Here is a 19,291-nt window from a genome sequence, read left to right as displayed (position 1 = left end):
ATGCAGAAGACTCTGTGACTATAGAATCTCAAGTAAGCAGGACTTGGCTTTCTGTAGGATGCATGATGTAAAGTGAGGACTTATCTGGGCACTGTGGTGCTGCATCTGAAATCTCAGCATATTAAGTTTGTAGCTGAGAAAATTCCTCTCAGTGTTCTGGTCTTATGAAACAATGTAAAAAGCAAATCGTTCTCCATATTTGGAGGAGGTTGAGGCACATCTACTCTCTTTTATCAGCTTGCCCTTAGATCGGGGTTGTGGTGATGCATCTTTCCAACATCAAAACCAGATGTAATACTCTGGGAAGAAGAAAGAGGAGGTGGAGCCAAGTATTGAAAGAAAGGATCGGTTGCTTACATGTTTTGCATTCCAGGAAAAAGAAATGTGTTCCCAGCATTTCCTGAACTATGTAAATTACAATGCATTACATCATATCTTACTTTATTTATCATCTGTGACATTCATGTGTGAAGATTCCAGCAAATTTTTCCTCACATTACAATTAAGAGATGAGCTGAATGCATTTCCCATCTGCTAGTATATTGCTTCTGGAGAGCTGGCAAAAGCCAATCTATTTTTTCCATTTAGCATTAAAGGAAGAAGCCATTGTCCCCGTAATGCAGTCCCTGGAGCTAGAAAGAAAATCCCAGCATTAGTTTCATTAAATTCTGTATTTTATATTGCCAGGGAGTCAAAATATGGAATATTTTTTGTAATCTCTCTCTTTTGAAAGGACTCATGAGTAAAGTTGCATGAACACTGCCTCCAGCACCTTGTTCCTTTGCAGTGCTACTTTATAGTTGTAGTGGACAATGTGGGAAAGGTATATTATCCATTTTCAACACTACAAATGATTTTATTACTAAAACTGCATCGTTACATTGATCGTCATTTTTGAGATATTGCATTATTCTAACTTCCAGGCTGAACACTCATACAAATTGTATTGCATAGCACGAGAATCGTATGCAATGTAGGATTCTTAAAAACGAAGAAGGAAATAGAGATGGAGATTTTCATTCCTATTTCAGAACCAGCCTTCAGATCCTATTACAGTCTATATCTGCAGTAGCTGGTAGCCTTTTCTCTACCTCACTGTATGATGAAACGGTGAAATCAATTGATGGTTTTGACCTTAAGCTTAATAGTGATATCCACAGCATCTGAAACAATTGTTCCTACTGGTATGATTCTAACAGTCTCATTCAAAATTCCTAAAATAAGATGAAACTTTTTGAAACTAACGTAGGCACTTCTTTTGTTTCTTCATTTCAACTTGTCTTTCTAAATGGACAAAGCACTCCCTTTGGTATGATAGTTTGGTCCTTTGTTTACTCCACTTTTGGATTCTCTGTCATAAACTCAACAACACCATTAGCAGGAACAGAACTAAATATGTTTTGGTGTAAAATAAAAGGAACAAGAAGAGAGAAGAATAATTACCTGAAGATGTTGAGAGCCACACATCTGGACAGTTTGATTCTTAATAATGCCACCTCATCCTTCCCAAAGTGGTGTAAGGGGGAACATGAAAGAAAGGACAAACATTCAACACTCGAATGTACACGTTTTGCTTTACTTTCAGATGTTTTTTGCCTTTGCAGACATGTAACCATACACTGACTACGTACTCTTGATCATATGTGCATATGCAAAACCTTGTGATAGTACTGTGTTAATGCCACTTCGTACACACAAAAAAAGTCAGTGACTAGTATCAAGCAAAGAAGGAGGCATAGCCTGTGACAAAATTCATTGAAGTCTAGTTTGAAATAAAAAAGGCAAAAGACCAATACTGCTCTGGGATCCACAGCACAGTGGTATATACACTTCAGTATGTAGAGAGTATAGTCCATCTTTACTGCAGCCATCACAACAAATGGCTTCTTTGAATGTCTTTGTCTATCTGCTGGTTTCCATTTGTAACCTGTTATTTCACATGGCTTTTTCTTCTGCTGCTTCAGTGGAGATCGTGCTGTTCCAGCACAGTGTTGCTCCATGGACCTCCTGGATGGTGGTGGCCAAGCTCTGTGGCATGGCCGTGAGCTGCTGGACCCTGCTTTGGCAGGGTGTGGCAGGGATCCCCAGAGTCCCTTCCAACCTCAGTTACTCTGTGGTCCTAGGATCCTCTGTCCCATTCTATCACAATACCACGTAACCACAATGCCATATCTCTGGCTGGTTGCCCAGATGCTGGTGTTTCTGCTTAGGGTAGAATCAAGCTTTGCGTTTCCATGGGAGTGGGAAACAATCACTTGAACCTATAGGATGGCAAAGGGTAGATGGGTAAGAAAGAGAAGTATCAAGTAAATAATTAATATAGAGTTAACACATTTACCAAGAAACATCAATCTGGAGAGATTCTGAGGCTCTGTCTTGGCTCTATCTTCTTGACATATATGAAAACATATAGAAGAATATGCTCAAACTGTTTCTCTTCCACTGAAGCAGAGAAGCATAAATCTAGCTCTTGAAGGCATGATTATGAGCTAGTTAAACCAAAGCTTGGATATTTGCTTTTGAGACAGGAATGGCAAAAGAATTCTTAGAGTCCAAGATATGGTTGAATGGTAGCCAACAGGCTATAATGTAATGGCTTTAGTTATGTGTGTGTAACATACACTTCCCCTGTGATTTGCGTGCTTATTATAGTATCTTATCAGCTGTTGTAAAGATAAAGAATTCTACCTCAGCACTTTTATGCTCCCTGTAATTATTGTTCCTTTGATTCATTGTGTGTTTCTGTTGGAGGAAATGTCTTGAGACAAGTTGAGGTGAGCCCAAGGGCAGTTTGCGGTGCACACTGTGTGGGCAGCACAGAGGATGCCATGTTTGTGGGATGCTCTGCCATGAAGGATGGCACCAGGTAGCTGGCAGCCATCCATGCTGGCTGTGGCTGGAGAAGAGAGGGCTGGCCAGCATGCAAGACCTCTGCTCACATTAAGGGGAAGAAGGTGAAGAGAGGGATGTCATGAGACTGGGATCAGAGAGAGAGAGATTGTTGGTCTACAAGCTGACCCAGGAATGGAAGTGAATAGATATGCTCTTTGCTTAGGACACTATTTCATTAAAACTCTGCTACAAGTTGTGATAATCTGATTATTTCTTTAATTTACTGGGTTCTGATTTTAATAAAAAACAGGTGGAGGTGATTTATGTGTTTAAAATCTGTTGGGATGTGGTGCTAACATGATTTAGTAGAGGGTTGTCAGAGTTAGGGTAGTATAGTTAGGTTGCAGTTGGACCTGATGATCTTTAAGGTCTTTTCCAACCTGAGCAATTCTATGGTTCTATATGCTGTCTTAAAAATAAAAAAGAATAAAAAATAAAAGTTATTTTCACCATAAAAGCAAACGTTATGAAAGTAGATTTGTAACCAGGCTTTGTACTGATGTATGATCCCTGTGTTACCCAAGTAGCGGCATTTATTCTATCAATAAGGCTGTGTAACAGCAAACAAACATTGATGTGAAATTAAGAGTTGTTGCCTGAGCCTCAGTGTTCATGTCATCCTTTGTCTTTCCAAAATTTTTTATTTCTTATTAAAATGGGGCTTAAAAATCAAAGAATGCTGAAGAAAAACTGTTCTGCTGACAAAGTCGACACTCGATCCCACACAGGCATATTTTAGTCTGCATTAGACTTCAGGTCATAAGTTTATAAAACATCTGATGGTTTTGCATTAATTGCTTGCTGGGTCCTTAATTTCTGAGGGACTTGGAAGTGCCAATTTTTTGTGCTGAACACTTTTCCTCTGGAAATATTTAGTGTTTCAAGGTGTCCTTTCAAAATCAGTACTCAGTATGACTTTCCTCATTGAGTATGAAATGTGGTTTTCATACCTGAGAAGGCTTTGTGGCTTTGAAATTTGAGCTCATGTTGTATGTAATGACTTAGAGAGATGTGTGCTCTGTGATGTGTCAGCTCTGGAACACATTGGGTTTTTTTAATGCCTTTCTTTTTTTTAACAATCTAGATCTTTAGACAGCATAAACCTGAGGCAGATCAGATTGAATCCTGCCGGGAATTTGTTAAAGCCACAAAATGACAGCAAATTAAGTCTGTTTGTCACCGCCATTGAAAAAATGTGTATTTGTGTCTCTGTGGTAACACCAGGACACTTAATTGCAAAGGTTCTCCAAGAGGAGCACTTTTGCTGCCAACTGGAAGCCAACAGAATAGCAGCCCAAGCAGTGAGGCTAATGATAGTGTCAATCTATTGTGCCATAAATTACATCCTGTTATAAATAATGAAATCTTGGAAACAAATAAAACATTCACTTTCTTCACTCACATTTTTTCCTCTACTTTGTGATGAAAATGTGACTTGAAAAATCTGCATAATTAAATGTCATTCTTTCTACGTTGATTGACATTTTTTTAATTTTTTCTTCCCACTCCTTTTTTTGGAGTTTGTTTTGATTAGAGCGTGGCATGAGGATAAGTTGTTTTTATGATGTGTGCTTGCCACTTTTAGATTCCCAGAGAAACCCTAATTCCTGACGGCAAAACGATAATCTGGGACAACATGAGAGGCTTCAGAATACCTGAGGCAACCTACAGATTCATAGGGCTCCTGAGCTGTGAGACGACCATCGGTGGGCACAAGTTTAGCACGAAGTACCTAACGCACCGAGAGAGTAAGTGGCTTTCCCCGCTCTCCCGCTTTTGGAAGGCGTTCTGCCCTGGGGATGTTTCTGAATTCTCCTTCTCTTCATGATGTGCAGCCAACACAATTTTTGACATTAAGTTGAGCACCCCACGCCTTGTCAAGCTGCTGAAGGGAGACAGCCTGGCAATCAACTGCACAGTCAAGGCAGCCTGGAACACCCGCGTGCAAATGACGTGGACTTATCCTGGGGAGGTGAGTGCTGGGGCTGAAAGGGAGTAATGGGGTGTTCCCATAGATCACCCTGCATCTTGCATCCAAGGAAGAATGCTGCCTCAAAATGCTTGCCATGTTTCGCATTCCATCCCTATGACCCTTGCTGACATGGCTTTTGAGATTTTTTTTTTCCCCTCTTTTCTTTCTGGTGGTTAATTGAATAAGTAAACATGTTTACACAATGTACTCTACTATATTGCATAATCACGGGTGAGCGCTAGAATTCTTTCATCCCTGCAAGCTTCTTTTCGACCTGAGGAAATGATAGAAATTTATCACTCAGTCCCAGGCAGGGGCTCTCTCTTGTGACTGAAAGTTTTCGTTGAGGCTGTCTTTCTTAACACATTCATTTCAAAGACTGGCAGACAGTCAGGCACCCCACTCAGGCATGTTTAGAGAAGATATTTTGATTTAGCTAGCCAAAATCTCATTTGTTAAGTGTCACATGAACAATCCACTTGTTTTGACATCTACAGGAATGATCTTGAATGTACTTCTCCTCCCATCAGGTTGGGAGCATCCTCATAAATATTTGTCACTTATAGAATAACTGCCAGGAGTTTGTGCAAAGCTGATAAGAAATTTGACATTAGTTTAAGGTTTACAACTCCCATTCCTTTCATGTCAGTTTGATTTATGCTGATGATTCAAGTCAAGATCATTTATTATGTCACTCATTGTGCCTAATCGCAAGCTAAAATTATGAATACATTATGCAGGGAAGATTAATGCAATAATTTCTTGCATGTTGTAGGCATTTTCCTTGGCATTTTTTCCCCACAGAAATAAAGAACTTAGCTACAAGAAATGCTCCAAATATATGGATTTGTTCACTGCTGCCTTACCAAGTCTCAGCATAGCATCACACTTGTGAAACTCTGCTTGGGTTTTATTTGGACGGTAACTGAAGGGTGTTTGGTGTTTATAAGACCACAACAATGTCCTGGGTTAAATAAACTTTGAGGCCAAAGGCTGAGGGGGAGTTGCAGGAAATAACTCCTCAGCCTCGCATTATCTTCAGTTCCACCCTGTTACTCCTTTGCCAAATCTGTCACTTCTCCATCTATAGCGTTTCCAGAATTCTCCCCTTCTTGTGTTAAAGCCCTTATTTTCTATATGTCTGCCAAGCTGTGTACTGCCTTTCATGTGCCAGCTCAGGGTTTTTCATGAGCAATGCTGGGCGAAGAGTGGTGGGGAGCTGAGCACATTACTATGGCAGGCTGTGCAGATGGGTTGGTCTTCATCTGGAAAGGTGGAGTTTGGATGCTACTACAACTTGAATGGAAGTATGAATTGCCAGATAAAGTTTCTTTCTATTTTTATTGTTGATTCTTAGGAAATTTTAGGCAACCTTTTCAGGTTCTACCTGTGCAAAAGTGTCTGGATATACGTTGTTTTAAAACTTGGTAGTAGAGCAGCCAATTGAAAATCATCATGTTCATGAAAATTTGATTCAGCTCTTTAATGTTAATTTTTACTTTAACAGGCCATGAAGAGAGGTTCTGTAACACAGCGCATTGACCAGAAGAATAGAGAAGCCAATGTTTTTTACAGTATTCTTGTTATTGACAAAGTTCGTGATATTGATAAAGGCCAGTATGCCTGCCATGTGAAGAGTGGACCCTCAAACAAATTAGTCAACACGACAGTCATAGTTTATGGTAAGAAATACCTTGAATGTGTAAAATAACAAATGCTTGCTTACCAAGTTCTGTCACACGGTAGCTTTTTATCTTGATAAAAAGTGGAAAGAAATTTTCTAGCCTGGCCATCATAGATAGAAAAAAGGGAGACCAGTGAAAATACATGCCTTTTGTTCCACGACTGTTTTGTCCTGCTGACAGTAGATGCATTAGTGTTTAGTTTGATTACTTGTTCCTGCTAAGACCTGTGATACCTCAATCGGTTCTGACAGTTCCAGTTCCTCTTCTACAGTACTTGCTCCACTGCTCCATATGCAACATGAAGAAGAAACAGACACACTAGCTCTACATGGAGAGGACAGCTGCTAAACCATTCACAAAACTGAAACAAGTCAGAGAAGCTGGAGCTGTTGAAGCTAGCCTGTAAACTCTTTTTTGTGTAAATAGCCTCATCTGTGGGATACTCATATTGGAAAAAGACTATGTGAATAAGGGTTTGCTGAATCAGAGTTGTGTCTTTAGGTATATCCTGACTTATGCAATTAAATTACTGAGTTGTCTTGAACGTGTTCTTTTCAGTGCATGCTGCAAATGTGACTAAATATGGCGCTTAATACATAGGCAATATCCATATCCAATCCATAATGTGAGTAAATATTGCTATGTAGATACTGTCAAAGGACACTCAATCTCTTTTTCACATTTTATATATTTTATTTTGTTTCATTGTCTTTTGGAAAAAAAAATGTGTTCTAGAAATGTTCTGTTTTTTCACCTCCGATGAAATGCACCAATTCATCAAAGTTTGAAATAGGGGGCAATACAACTGGGAAAGAATGAATTCCAGCAAGTTGAGGTTCTTCCAATGAAGTGATAAAGATATATTTGTTGGATGAAACAGTTGTTTACCAATGCTAGAGAAAATTTCTGTCTTTTCCTTTGCTGTTTTTCTGAAGATCACTTAATTCCTCTCCAAACAAATATTTTATTTTGGAACATCCAGTGATTCTCAGCCTTCAGGGGAGAAGAGATCATCTGTTCATCTTCCTGTATACCATGAGCATTTTTCTTTTTTTTTTGACTGAAGCATAATGTGAATCTGACAAGGGTGCACCTTTCCTATGTAGATCATGGCTTGGGAATTGTATCTCAGTTTCTTTTATATTTGTGTCATTCTTCTCTTTAGGAGGGCTGTTTATATTCTTGCTGTTGCCATGTGGGAACAATAAACATAATAAAGATCATTTTTATTTGGATTCCTCTTCTTTTTAGAAGAGCAACTCTTTTTTTTTTTTTTTTCAGGGTGAAAATTATTAACATGAGTGCGCTCTTTTCCTTTTATTTCTTTAAGATAAGAGATTCATTAACTTGAAACGTCGAAGAAAAACTATGCTGGAGGCTGTAGCAGGAAGAAAATCCTATCGCTTGCCAATGAAAGTGAAGGCATTTCCCTTGCCAGAGGTTACATGGTAGGATAACAATTACTTCCAACATATACACACTAGATCTCTTCTTAAATGAAAAATGATACGTTGATAAAATATTCTAATAAAACCCCTTAAAATGGCAATAAAATGGGGACAGCATAACTGTAGAGTTTGATTGGACTTTTCAGGGTCTTTCTGAATTTTAAGAATTTAGAAGAACATTATCTCCATTATGCGTGTTCTAAATAGAATGCCTGGAAAGTTTAAATTTTAGGTCCTCAAATACATTAGATACGTCTCCTAATGAAATCAGTGGACAGTCTAAAGTTGTGTTTACTAGATCTTGACTGAATCAGTGCATCCTACATTATGCAGACCTGAATTTGTCTTTTAGACAGAATGAGGAAAGAAAATTTTATTTAAATAAGTGACTGAGTTGATTCATACAGCCATGGACTATGAAAAGAGCAATGGAAGTGAGCTTTTTTATATGGCAATCTGACAGTTCTAGGTCCACATTAGTGACCAGAGCTTTCACTTTGGCTCAATTTTACTGAGCTAAGGAATCTTTTAAACAGTTTTTTGTCTTAACTCAGCCCCCTTTCTATAAAACAATGTTATCTACTTGTGATCTCAAGGTGCTGGGGCTTTTTTTGTTGTTGTTTAAATAATTTTAAATAGCAATAGCTCTGGCTCAATTCATTGAACTTTAACAAAGAGTCTATGACAAGAATGATTAAGAAAACAAACCATACATACATGAACAGTGAGAGCTCATGTTACTCACAGCCAGCAATTATTTTTGTTCCAAACATTTTGTTTTATTTTTACAATACCCTCTGCATTTGTAGCTCCACATGGAAAATTAATGGATGAAAGTGAAGACGATGCTTGTCGTTTATGTGGTGTTTTCTGTTTCTTTAATGGTTGGGCTTCTTGACTGCACGTTTACATCTACATCTTCTGGGGGAAAAAAAATCTAGTTAAATATAAGAGTATTAATTTATTTATTACTAGTGGTAAAACACTAGAATAAGTTGTCCAGAGAGGCTGCAGATTCTCCATCTCATGAGATGTTTACAATCTGACTGGCCATGGTCCTGGACAACCTGATGACCTTGACTTAAGCAAGGGGGTGGACAGGCAATCTCCAGAGGCTCTTTCAGCCTCAAATATTCTGTAGTTCTGTGAAATATGTGTACAGTGAAATGCCTAAATCCGTGGTCCTTAGAACCATTTTTTAGGGCTTCTCTATTGTCTGAAAGAGCTTTCTGTAAACACTAGAACACAAGAATCAATTTAATTAAGCCCATGATCACAGTGAAGCGGCTGCACTTTTCTACTAACATCACGTAAGTCTTCATTAAACAACCTAGGAAAAGGTGCTTTTTGCCATATTTTAAACATTGAATCAAAAAATATCTGCTTATTCAGGAATCTGTGTGTGAAGTAACACTTCTCTCTTTCTGTGTTGATTTTCTGTTATCTTCAAAAACATTCTCTATGATAGCAGGATATCTGATTCTTAAGTGCTTATCTAATCTACTTACTCTTCCTCTTCCTCAAATCACAGCTGTGCTTAGGCTACAGTAATACTTTGTCCTGGGACGTATAATGAAGCCATGAGAAATGGTTGGTGCTGGGTGATGCAACCTTTATTTGTGTGACCAACTTGCAGTCAAAATGGTTGTCTTCTAGACAACACAGCACAAGCATGGAAAGATGGGATCTTCATAGGCATGGTTCCAATTTTCAGAAACTCTCAAATATTATAGAGCCCTATCAGATCCTTATCAATTTTAACATGTAGAAGTGCTGTATATATATCAGCAATCAGTAAGGGAAGGCAAACCAAATCTTAGATTGGTAAGATTCTAATTGGTAAATTCAGTCCTTGCCCAAAGATCAAGAAATGGGAAGTGAAGAAGCATAGGCTGTTAAAGCAGCTCTATTTTTCAATTGTTTTACTTTTGGACTTCTTAACAGGTTAAAAGATGGGTTGCCTGCTGCTGAAAAGTGTGCCCGGTACATGGTTAAAAATTATTCATTAATCATCAAGGATGTTGCTGAAGAAGATGCTGGGAACTACACTATAATATTGAGCTTACGACAGTGGAACTTATCCAAGAATCTTACAGTCACTCTTAAAGTAAATGGTGAGTTTGCAGCTTGTTCCCACACTTCTCAACATAAACAACTAAGCTGTCATTGAACAGTTCGTCTTGCATGGTCCAGGTTGCTGTGGACTTTTTCATGAAAACAGATCCAAGCCCGAGGTTTGGGGATGAAGGACCTGTCTTGAAATCAGCAAATGGACGCTGGTTTCCATTGGAAGGTCTTGTATCTTCCACAGTCATGTGGTAGTTCCTGATTACTTAAATGTGTTAGTAATTGCTCATCTGATACGACTTTGTCCTGCTGTTTTTCTTTCTTCTCCTGGGGACTTTTTTGATTACTCACCCTGCAGGAATGCAGTATTGTCATGATCATTGGAAATGAGCTGCTTTTAATTGCTTTCCAATTTTTACTTCTTATAGTGAAACCCCAGATATATGAAAATGCTGTGTCATCATTCCCTGATCCAAATCTGTATTTATTGAGCAGCAAACAAGTGCTGACATGCACCGTGTATGGTATTCCTCCGCCAAAAATAACATGGATGTGGTATCCCTGTAGACAAAACCATTCTAAAACAAGGTAGGACAGCTTCTTTACTTATATTTAGTTTGTCTTCCTTCCATTTTTACCTAAAGATTACCTTAAGAATAAAGCTCACTGTGACTATTGTTTAGTTAGTAAACCACATATATATTTAATCAATGCATTTTTAAGTAAACATGCAGAAACAATGCAGGTTTTTTTTTTACATCGTTATTTGAGAGTAGAGACCAGAGTCATTGTTTCGTGCTGATGCTTATTTTCATTTACAGTTCACTGTTATTCATGCGTGCAGTGTTCAGAAGTGATAATTGCTTTTTAATTTTTATGATGTAAGCCTTGCAGGCAGTTTCTTGCTAAGTGTACATTCTTTCTCATGGAGGAAACTTCCTTGCTTCTCTCCATGCTCTTGTCATCATACAGTGATTGCACTGTGTGGGTTGTTTTTTTTTTTAAATTCAACAGAAACATTCTTTAAAACCTTTATACGAAGGTCACATCTTTCTTACAGTGCATTGACTCATAGGTTCAGTTCAATAAGACAAAGCTGCACAACATTCTCTGATGATATTTCAACAGGGTAAAATATAAGTGGCATCATACAGGCTCATTTGATGCTGATGTGGCACTTGATTAAATCCTCTTTTATATTTAAGCTTTGCTTTGAACTTTGTGTCTGATGACAAGTTTGTATGTTGACTCATTTATCCAAAGCTCTTCCTGAATGCCAGCATCTGGCAGAGTCTTAACAACTAACACTAACAGTAGCATTAAGCTACTATTTTAGAGTTGAAACATGCAATATATTTGGAGCATAGCACAATAAAGATATTTAAGAACCTAATGAAAGCTAAGAACTCAATATTTTCTGTCTCATTTGAAGGTGACCGCTTTACATGGGATTTAACTTCTTTAACACTTCCAAAGAATTGAGTTTTAGTGTCAATCCAGCCAAACATATACATACATACATGCTTAAACATTGATATAGGTACTTAACTGCAAAAACACAAGACACCTGATAAGACGAAATAGGAAAATCACTGTATTTCATATTAAGGTCCCTGTAAGTGCTGGTCACCTCTTCTTGGGAGCACGTGCTGTATTTTCCGTTACATCTCACTTTGCGATAATGCAAATGAATGGCTTTCTGTGCCCCTCTCACCAAGAGGTGGCACTAGCAATCTCTCCTTTTGCTGGAATAGGTAAAACCTGAAATTGTCAACTTCGAGGACAGGTAAGGGCAGCACTTCCCCTCTCTTTTATGTTCTCTTTGAAGCACTGGTCACAAAAATTCCAAGTAATTATTTATTTTGCCTTGTAGGTATGAGGTGTAAGATAAAAGAAATTGCTATGTCTTTTAAGTATAATCTCTGTAAAAGGTATATATGAACTTTTTTAATCTTTTAATTTCTTGCAAGAGTTTATGCATATTAATACATACTCTGGACTGAAATCACTGTGTGGCTGTGGTAAAAGTTGGCTCTTCTTTGAGAGTAGAAGTGAAGCTCTTCCACTGTCAAATATTTCCTTCTATTAACAAGCTCTGCAGCATGGATCATGTCGTCAGCAGTAAAAATTAATATCCTCAAGCAGGTACTTAATAAAATGCTAAACTGTAGACTCAATTAAATCCTAATGAGAAGTGTGTTTGAACAGGTGATCAAAGGAGAAAAGTAACGATTTAAGCATCAGCTATTGGCTCTGTTACAAGGCTGTTTCAATCTTGTTTCCAAATTGCCTTCATTATTGTTCTATAACAATTCTTTTTGCACCCTCCCCTTCCTTATCCTTCAAACTCTCATTGAAGAAGCAGTTTGGAGAACACAATTTTTAATGTTTTGCCTAAGATGACTGGAGTGACTTCCTGTGAAAAATATGGTGACAAGTGTCACAAAATGATAGGAACACCTGAATAATTACATTTTATCTCTTACTCTGGGAGGAGAACAGGAAGCCTTGCAGCTGGCATGGCCAGCACAAGCCTTCTCCCTAAAGAATGGGAAAACCCTTTAATTCCACCTTTTTCACCATTTTTCTCTCCTTGTGTGAGGTGATGCTTACTTAAGCAACAGATTAATGATGAAGGTACTTTGTGCAGAAGATCAGAAATATGTCTTGTTCTCCCATCTCTGCTTTGGATTTATCTGCCCAATATTACATTTCCAAGGACAAAATGTTGCTCTGTTTGTGCTCATAGGTAATGCCTATTTCTGTGCACAGGTGAAAAAATAGTACCTTAAGTTGATAAACCAATGCAGGCTACCATTATTCATCATATTGTATTGAGTTTCTGGGTCCCGTGCCAAAGGACAAAGCTCTCTCTCTCAGGATATACATTTGGCTGCTGAAAGACTTTGCAGTGCACAGATCTTTTGGCTTCAAGATTAATACACATACTTGACTTTACACTGCTGGAATATTATCACTGAATGCCGGGGAACGACTCACAGTGCATAAATGAGACATTTGTAGTTGTGAATGACTGTTGCCTGTGACCTCCTTAATAGAAACCATTAAGTACTCTGTTTCTTCAAGTTGTTGTTCCAGACAGTTTTTCTGCTTCAAAAATATAACAATAACTCAGTGGATTCAATTGATTAAAATAAAATGCAGGCATATGTCAATGCTTTGTAATTAGTACAGTCAATTTCCATAACTCTCTGCTGAACACCTTCTTCAGGCCAGTAACAGGTGACAAGCCAAATGTAACAGTTCCCATAGTTTCCTGGTAGCAAATTTTAAAAAAAAAGTGCTGTAAAATTGCTCAACAAGTTTAACTTTTTGGAATGCAGAAAAACTGAGAACATGATTGAAATTCCATCTTGTTCATTTTCTTTTAAAATAACTTTGCTTAGCCAACTCTATTACCATTAAATAACCTTTTGTTAAATAGAAGATAGCTAGCTAGATGGTGAAAAGATTAACTTCTAATTTTAAATCCCAGCAAGGAAGCACAGAAGAGTCAAGAAAAACTGTCTAGGGCAAAAATTAAAGTTCTGTGTTTTTGGTTCTTTTTTTAAAAGGATATTCAGATCTAACAAATTCAGATATGGCAGGCAAAAGTGGAGAGATGGAATGAGTTAAAATGCAATTAAAAAGTGAAAGAATAGACATTCTTAAATGAGTGCCGTTTTCCCAAGAAACATCTTATTCAGTGTCAGCTTACTCCAGAGTGGCAGCAGATACAGCAGATAAATCTATCCACTGCTCAGTGCATATAGCAGAAGGCACTCTGATGACCTCCATCCTTAACTTCTTGCCTAAGCAGCCTCCCTGCCTCTCTGCTCCTGTATTTCTGGCCTTGTTTTTGCTGAGGTAGGGTTATTGGCAGAGTTCTGTGGAGGAGCAGCCAGGGCACGGCTTGCCAAGGTTCTCGGGAGCCACCAAGGCTGATCTCTGCCTATGACCCATCCACTCTGAGGCTGTGGAATAAGCGTCTCCATGATGGAGACATGCTTGATGTGAATGGGTCTTGACCTGAATCTCATCAGCAGATTTGTGTTTATCTTAGAGTTTGGCAGAGGTTGCCAAGAAAGGCATGTGAGATATTGATATTGCTTAGTATAAGCACTGACTTCCTCAGCTCTCGTGCAGTATCATCTGAAGGCGGTTTCAGAGAGACCTTCACTGTGCTCTTCCCAAGACTTGACCCTTCAGCCCTCCAGAATGTGCAGACAGATGCAGCAGTGCAATATTATCTTGGGTGTTCCAGCTCTCCCATCACCTTGCTGCCTCCCTCTCTCCTTGAGCTATCAGTTACAGCCTCAAACCAAATGTCAGATTATTAATTTATGACTTTGCCATTGCATCTCTCTGGGCTTTTAAAATTATTATTTTTGTGTGTGTGCATAAGGAAAAGAAAACTATAATGGCATTGTGGAGATATCTACAAAAAGAAAGTAATCAGGAAAGCTGGTACCTGCATGGAGATAGAGTGCTTGGAACTGTCACCACAAAAATGCATGGCCTGACTCCCACCAGCTTCAGTGAAAGAGGAAGTGGGACATGTGCATAGCAGTCTAATTGCATTTCTGCATTGTTTATGTCGGGGCATTAATAAAGGACTGAAAGGCGGAATGATTAGGATGTGCTTGGATAGATTATCAGGGGAAACTAGGTTTGGAACATCAGTGAGGTATGTAAAATGCACAAATGTTAATTGTACTTAATTAGAAATGTACTGAACCACCTAAATTTAATTGTGGATGTCTGCAAACATTGATGCCCATTAGTTTGTCCACAGCAAATGTTTTTGTTCGCCATGCCACCTTCTATTTTCAGGAAGGGGAAGTCTGAGTCCTTAATGCTGGTGAAAGTAGGTCAGATGCCATTAATAAACAGGTAGTGTAGAAATGCCTTTGTTTAATTTGACATGTGGCCAAATCCTCAGCTCCAAATTCATGCTGGCTGAGACCTTTGTGCCTTCCATTCCCTACTGCAAGAAAATCCTCTTGCAGTGATCTGGTAGTGTAAAGATACTTACAATGGGTACATCAAGAGGTATGCCTACTATTCCTTTGTTTGTCTGTGGCTGTGGAAATGGATGGATGTGTGAAAGTAAAAATCAAGCCGTGTCATTTTCACTTTTCCTTCTGAACAATGCAGAGAAATGAAAATGAGAGTACACCATTGGACCACAGACTTGCAAAGAGCTTGAGGCTGAGTAGAATAGAGTCTGATCTGTCTCAGAGCAACTATGTAGTTCACTGAAGCATCACATTCTCCACTTTCTCAATGAGCCAAAAGCCAGTGCATGTTTGTGTTTGCAAACAGCTGGTAGGACAGCTTTGGTGTCCTCAGTCAATATTTTGGAAAATTCTTTTAAAATATTTTACTTAGAAAATGCCATGTGAATCAGCCCAGGCATACACATACGGAAAAATAAGCCTGATAAATACATATGACTCATGCAGTACAGTTTGCCACAGTCTGTCTCAAGGGTGCTGTAGTGGATGCACTGATGAATTTACTTTGCAAGCTGTAAATGCTCTCAAAGGCTTTATCATGGATTATAGTTGAACCAGAAGATTAAGCTTTCCAATTCTGGTATTGCTAATTTTCAGATTACTTTAAATTAAAATTTTCAAAGTCTAATAGAAAATATTTATATTATCTTTCTCAAGTAATTTTTTTAACTGGTAATGAATCAAACCTAATATATAAGGACTACAGTAACTTCCTGATTCTCTGCTTCATGTCCTGTTTTAAACCCTGTCTCGCCTACCTTCTTGTCAGTCATTTATTTTTTTCCCAGTATCTTTTCCTTCACAGCATGACCTCTTGGCTTTGCTGAGGATGGTCTGACACCCATCCTAAAGGAAGATGTGGGTCATGCAGGTGGTTGCTTATTGCTTGATATTTAACTCTCCATGGGGCAGAGCAGTGTCTGAGACATGGGTACATCTCACCCTACAGCCAGAAATGTTCTTCTGTCCTAGCAGGGGCTCTTGGCTGGTAGGGCCCAGGGTCAAACTGTGTTGGCTCAGGAGGGATTATAAATGGAGTGCTATTATTGGACACCTTTTACAAAAATATACAAACTTCAACTAGCATCCTTTTTCCTTTTATGTCTATTCCTTTCAAAAACTCTTTGCAGAAGGCTTTGGAGAGACATGCTGTATGAGGTAAAATCATGTCAGAAAGAAAAATATTCAGTTAAAAAATAGGAAGCAGAGGTTAGGTGGGAAAAGCCTGTTCTTGCCATGTAGGGAGACTACCAGTGAAGTGTTTCAGAGCTGGTGCTGGGGTCTGTGCTTGTCAACATGTACAGAAATAACCTGGAAATGGTGGTGAGGAGGTGACAGAGCTTGCTGATGATACTAAGTAATTCAGATCTTTGATGATGGCAGCTGATTGCAGAGAAATGCAGAATGGTATGAATTTGAGTATCTGGCTGATAAAGTGCCAGATGAAGTTCACTGAAGATAAATGTGTGTGATGCGCATAGCAGAAAACTTTCCCACTTTCTCATGTAAAATGATGAACCACTGTCTGATCATTACTGATATACAGAGAGAGCTGAGCACTATGATACATGCATTTGTGCAAGCAATGGCAATGAGGAGCAGCTCAAAAAACAAATCAAGCTTAAAAATTACCAGTAGTGTACAAGATCTGCTCCAAAAGTATTTTATTATGTTGGCCCATGACATCAGAGGCAGATGTTGGTGGTCGTGCATATGAGGTAAAGCTGTGTCATGGGATTCCTCCATGTGGGAAAAAATGGCACCCATCGACATTCATCAGCACTCACTGAGCACTTATGGAAACCCAGCAATGGACATGAGCTCAGTGAGACTGTGAAGGGTGCTTTTCACAGTGGTGATGGCAACTGTGGATCACCTCCACTAGTGCAGATTTTTATGAGCGCAAGCATGCAGGTTGTTGTTCACTGCTGGTGAAAATACGCAGCTAATGGTGGTGATTGTGTTGAAAACCAGTGCTTTGTAGCTGAGAATTTTCCTTACCAAATAGTGTTATTTTGCTCTTTGTAGCTGCTACAGTTTTCATAGAAATAAGTAGGAGACATTAGTTTTGCTGTGACCTATGTAGAATAGAATAAAACAGAGTGTCATGATAACTCCTCATAAATCCATTAAGTACTGGCATCTCTTATAGTAAGATCAGTTTTGATCCTTTCATCTAAAAGGATGCATCCAAACAGGGAGATACACCAAGAAAGACAACAAATAGAATCAAAGGAATTTCAGGGAATGAGAGGAGTGTTTGAGGGATGAGTAAGGAGGGAAGTCAGGGCTTTGTGGCCTGAAAAAATAGATGACCTGGGAGCTACACAACAGAGATTTTCAGATTCATGAAGGACACAGATTTCTGGGGATTAGATGTATATGGCTTTTCCAGTTCAAGAAGTAGGGATCATGAAATGAAGCTAGTAGGACTGCAATTCAAAATGGAAAGGAGATGTTGGTCTATTCTGTGGGTTGCAGATCTGTGAGACTCCTTGCTAGAGGGTTTTGTGGGTGCTAAAAGTTTGACTAGCTTCAAAGGGAGATTGCTTAAAGCTGTAGAAGAGAAATCCGCTGGGACATACTTAAGTGAAGAAGTGGCCTCACTTGCAGGAAGTTCTTGAGCTGATAATAATTGGTGACTGGGGGAGTATTGGGAGGAAGTATCTGAAGTTAGTCCTGTTCTTACTCATCCCCAACCATCTGCTTATGGTCATTGTTGAGACAGGATATGGGGTAGAAGGATCCTTGGTCTTATGTCCACGTCTGTCAGTGTTTTCTCTTCCTGTTTTCCCTCTAATCAACTCCCCTCTCTCCTTAAAAATGTTTCCCTCCATTCTTTCTCATCCCTTGTTTTCTGCCTCCACTTCCAGTCTCTGTCTCCAGTCAGCCCAGAGCTCCTTTTGGACTCCTACTTGCAGCGAGGCTGAAAACTATCTTGAAAAACACAACCTCAGTGCAACATTAGCCCTTTCATCTTCTCTGCTGACTGCTGGAAAATTGAAAGTGTTCACTGTGCTTCCAGCTTGTCAGCAAGGCAGAGAGAATTAAGGATGGTGTAAATAGATTAGAAAGGAATTGCTCCATTGTAGATCAAGGAGGATCCAGTCAGGACAGCAAAGAAAAGGAAAGAGAATTTCACTATTATAAGAAGGAAGGTGCTGGATAGACCTGGATCTTGGAAGGATATAGGCATGAAGGTATACCTCCGAGTTGAGTGAGCTGTTAGGAGTGGCTGGTACATAGAAAATAGCTTATTCCAGAAAGTTCTGAATAAAGTTCAAGGCTGTATATGTAGGGCTGCTTTTTCTTTTTCTTTCTTTCTTTCTTTCTTTTTTTTTTTTTTAATGGAAATAGAAGAAAAAGAGTAAAAGCAGATTGACATTGTGTGCAGCTGTGTCATGGTCTTTCCCTTTAGGTTTTTGGCTGCTCGTTCAAATTGGAGGAGATCTCTTCCTTTCAGTACTGCCACAAACTATTAAAATCAAGCACCATTTCCCAGAAAGAAGTTCTAGGTTTGTAAAAACCCCATCCTTGGGAAATTCTGTAGTTCCAGACAATGTGCAGCTCCTCTGGGGAGGACATGGCTGGCGGGAGAAAGTGGAGGCTGAGTCACAGTGACCACATGGGAGTGAGAATGATTGCAGTCTAGCAAGGAGGGAAAGGAGGTGGACAAGGAAGGAAGGAAGGATTGGCTGAAATGTGTCCATATTCTGTGTCTGCGAAAACCTCTAAGCAGCGTGAAGCAGGAAACAAAGGTCAAGAAGCAAAATATAATTATCTGATAAGAAAGTCAAGGTGAGAAAATTTCAGATCACATCAGGATGTGCAAAAAAAAAAAAAAAATCCAAACAGAAAAACTGCTTCCAAATACTGAATGCTCAGGGGTCTCAAGTGTTTTTTTTTTCCATGGGAATGCAAGCATGAGCTGATGAAAGAGTGAAGGATGGGACAGGTAGGACTGCTGCTGACTTTTGTGCTTCCTTTGATCAACCATCTTTCTGTGGCAGTGCCCTGGAGTAGTTCAGGACATGCCATAAAGTTTGTAAAAGTGAAAAGGAAGCACCATGCATTAATCTAGTTGCATGTAGGTTAACAGCAGGAAAGGCAGTATGCAAGTGGCAAACTTTCCTTCTCCATAAAGCCATAGAGATATGCAGTGAGGCCGTGAGTGCCACACACTCTACTTCTAATGAAGTAGTACCAAAG

General features: G+C 39.0%; 1 protein-coding gene across 2 annotated transcripts in view; it reads left to right on the top strand.

The window, feature by feature from the left end:
- Window positions 1-19,291, top strand: part of FLT1 (fms related receptor tyrosine kinase 1) — a 103,364-nt gene that overhangs the window by 25,780 nt on the left and 58,293 nt on the right. For both annotated transcript variants that reach the window (XM_052671411.1, XM_052671412.1), the window contains exons 5-10: window positions 4,478-4,640; window positions 4,728-4,864; window positions 6,372-6,546; window positions 7,880-7,997; window positions 9,942-10,111; window positions 10,493-10,652. In XM_052671411.1, the coding sequence (XP_052527371.1) occupies window positions 4,478-4,640; window positions 4,728-4,864; window positions 6,372-6,546; window positions 7,880-7,997; window positions 9,942-10,111; window positions 10,493-10,652 (923 nt within the window). The remainder of the gene's footprint in view (window positions 1-4,477; window positions 4,641-4,727; window positions 4,865-6,371; window positions 6,547-7,879; window positions 7,998-9,941; window positions 10,112-10,492; window positions 10,653-19,291) is intronic.

Source organism: Tympanuchus pallidicinctus, unplaced genomic scaffold (genome assembly GCF_026119805.1).
Source record: "Tympanuchus pallidicinctus isolate F22 unplaced genomic scaffold, pur_lepc_1.0 scaffold11, whole genome shotgun sequence".
Classification (NCBI taxonomy): Eukaryota; Metazoa; Chordata; class Aves; order Galliformes; family Phasianidae; genus Tympanuchus; species Tympanuchus pallidicinctus.
This window is presented reverse-complemented; position numbering and strand designations above follow the sequence as displayed.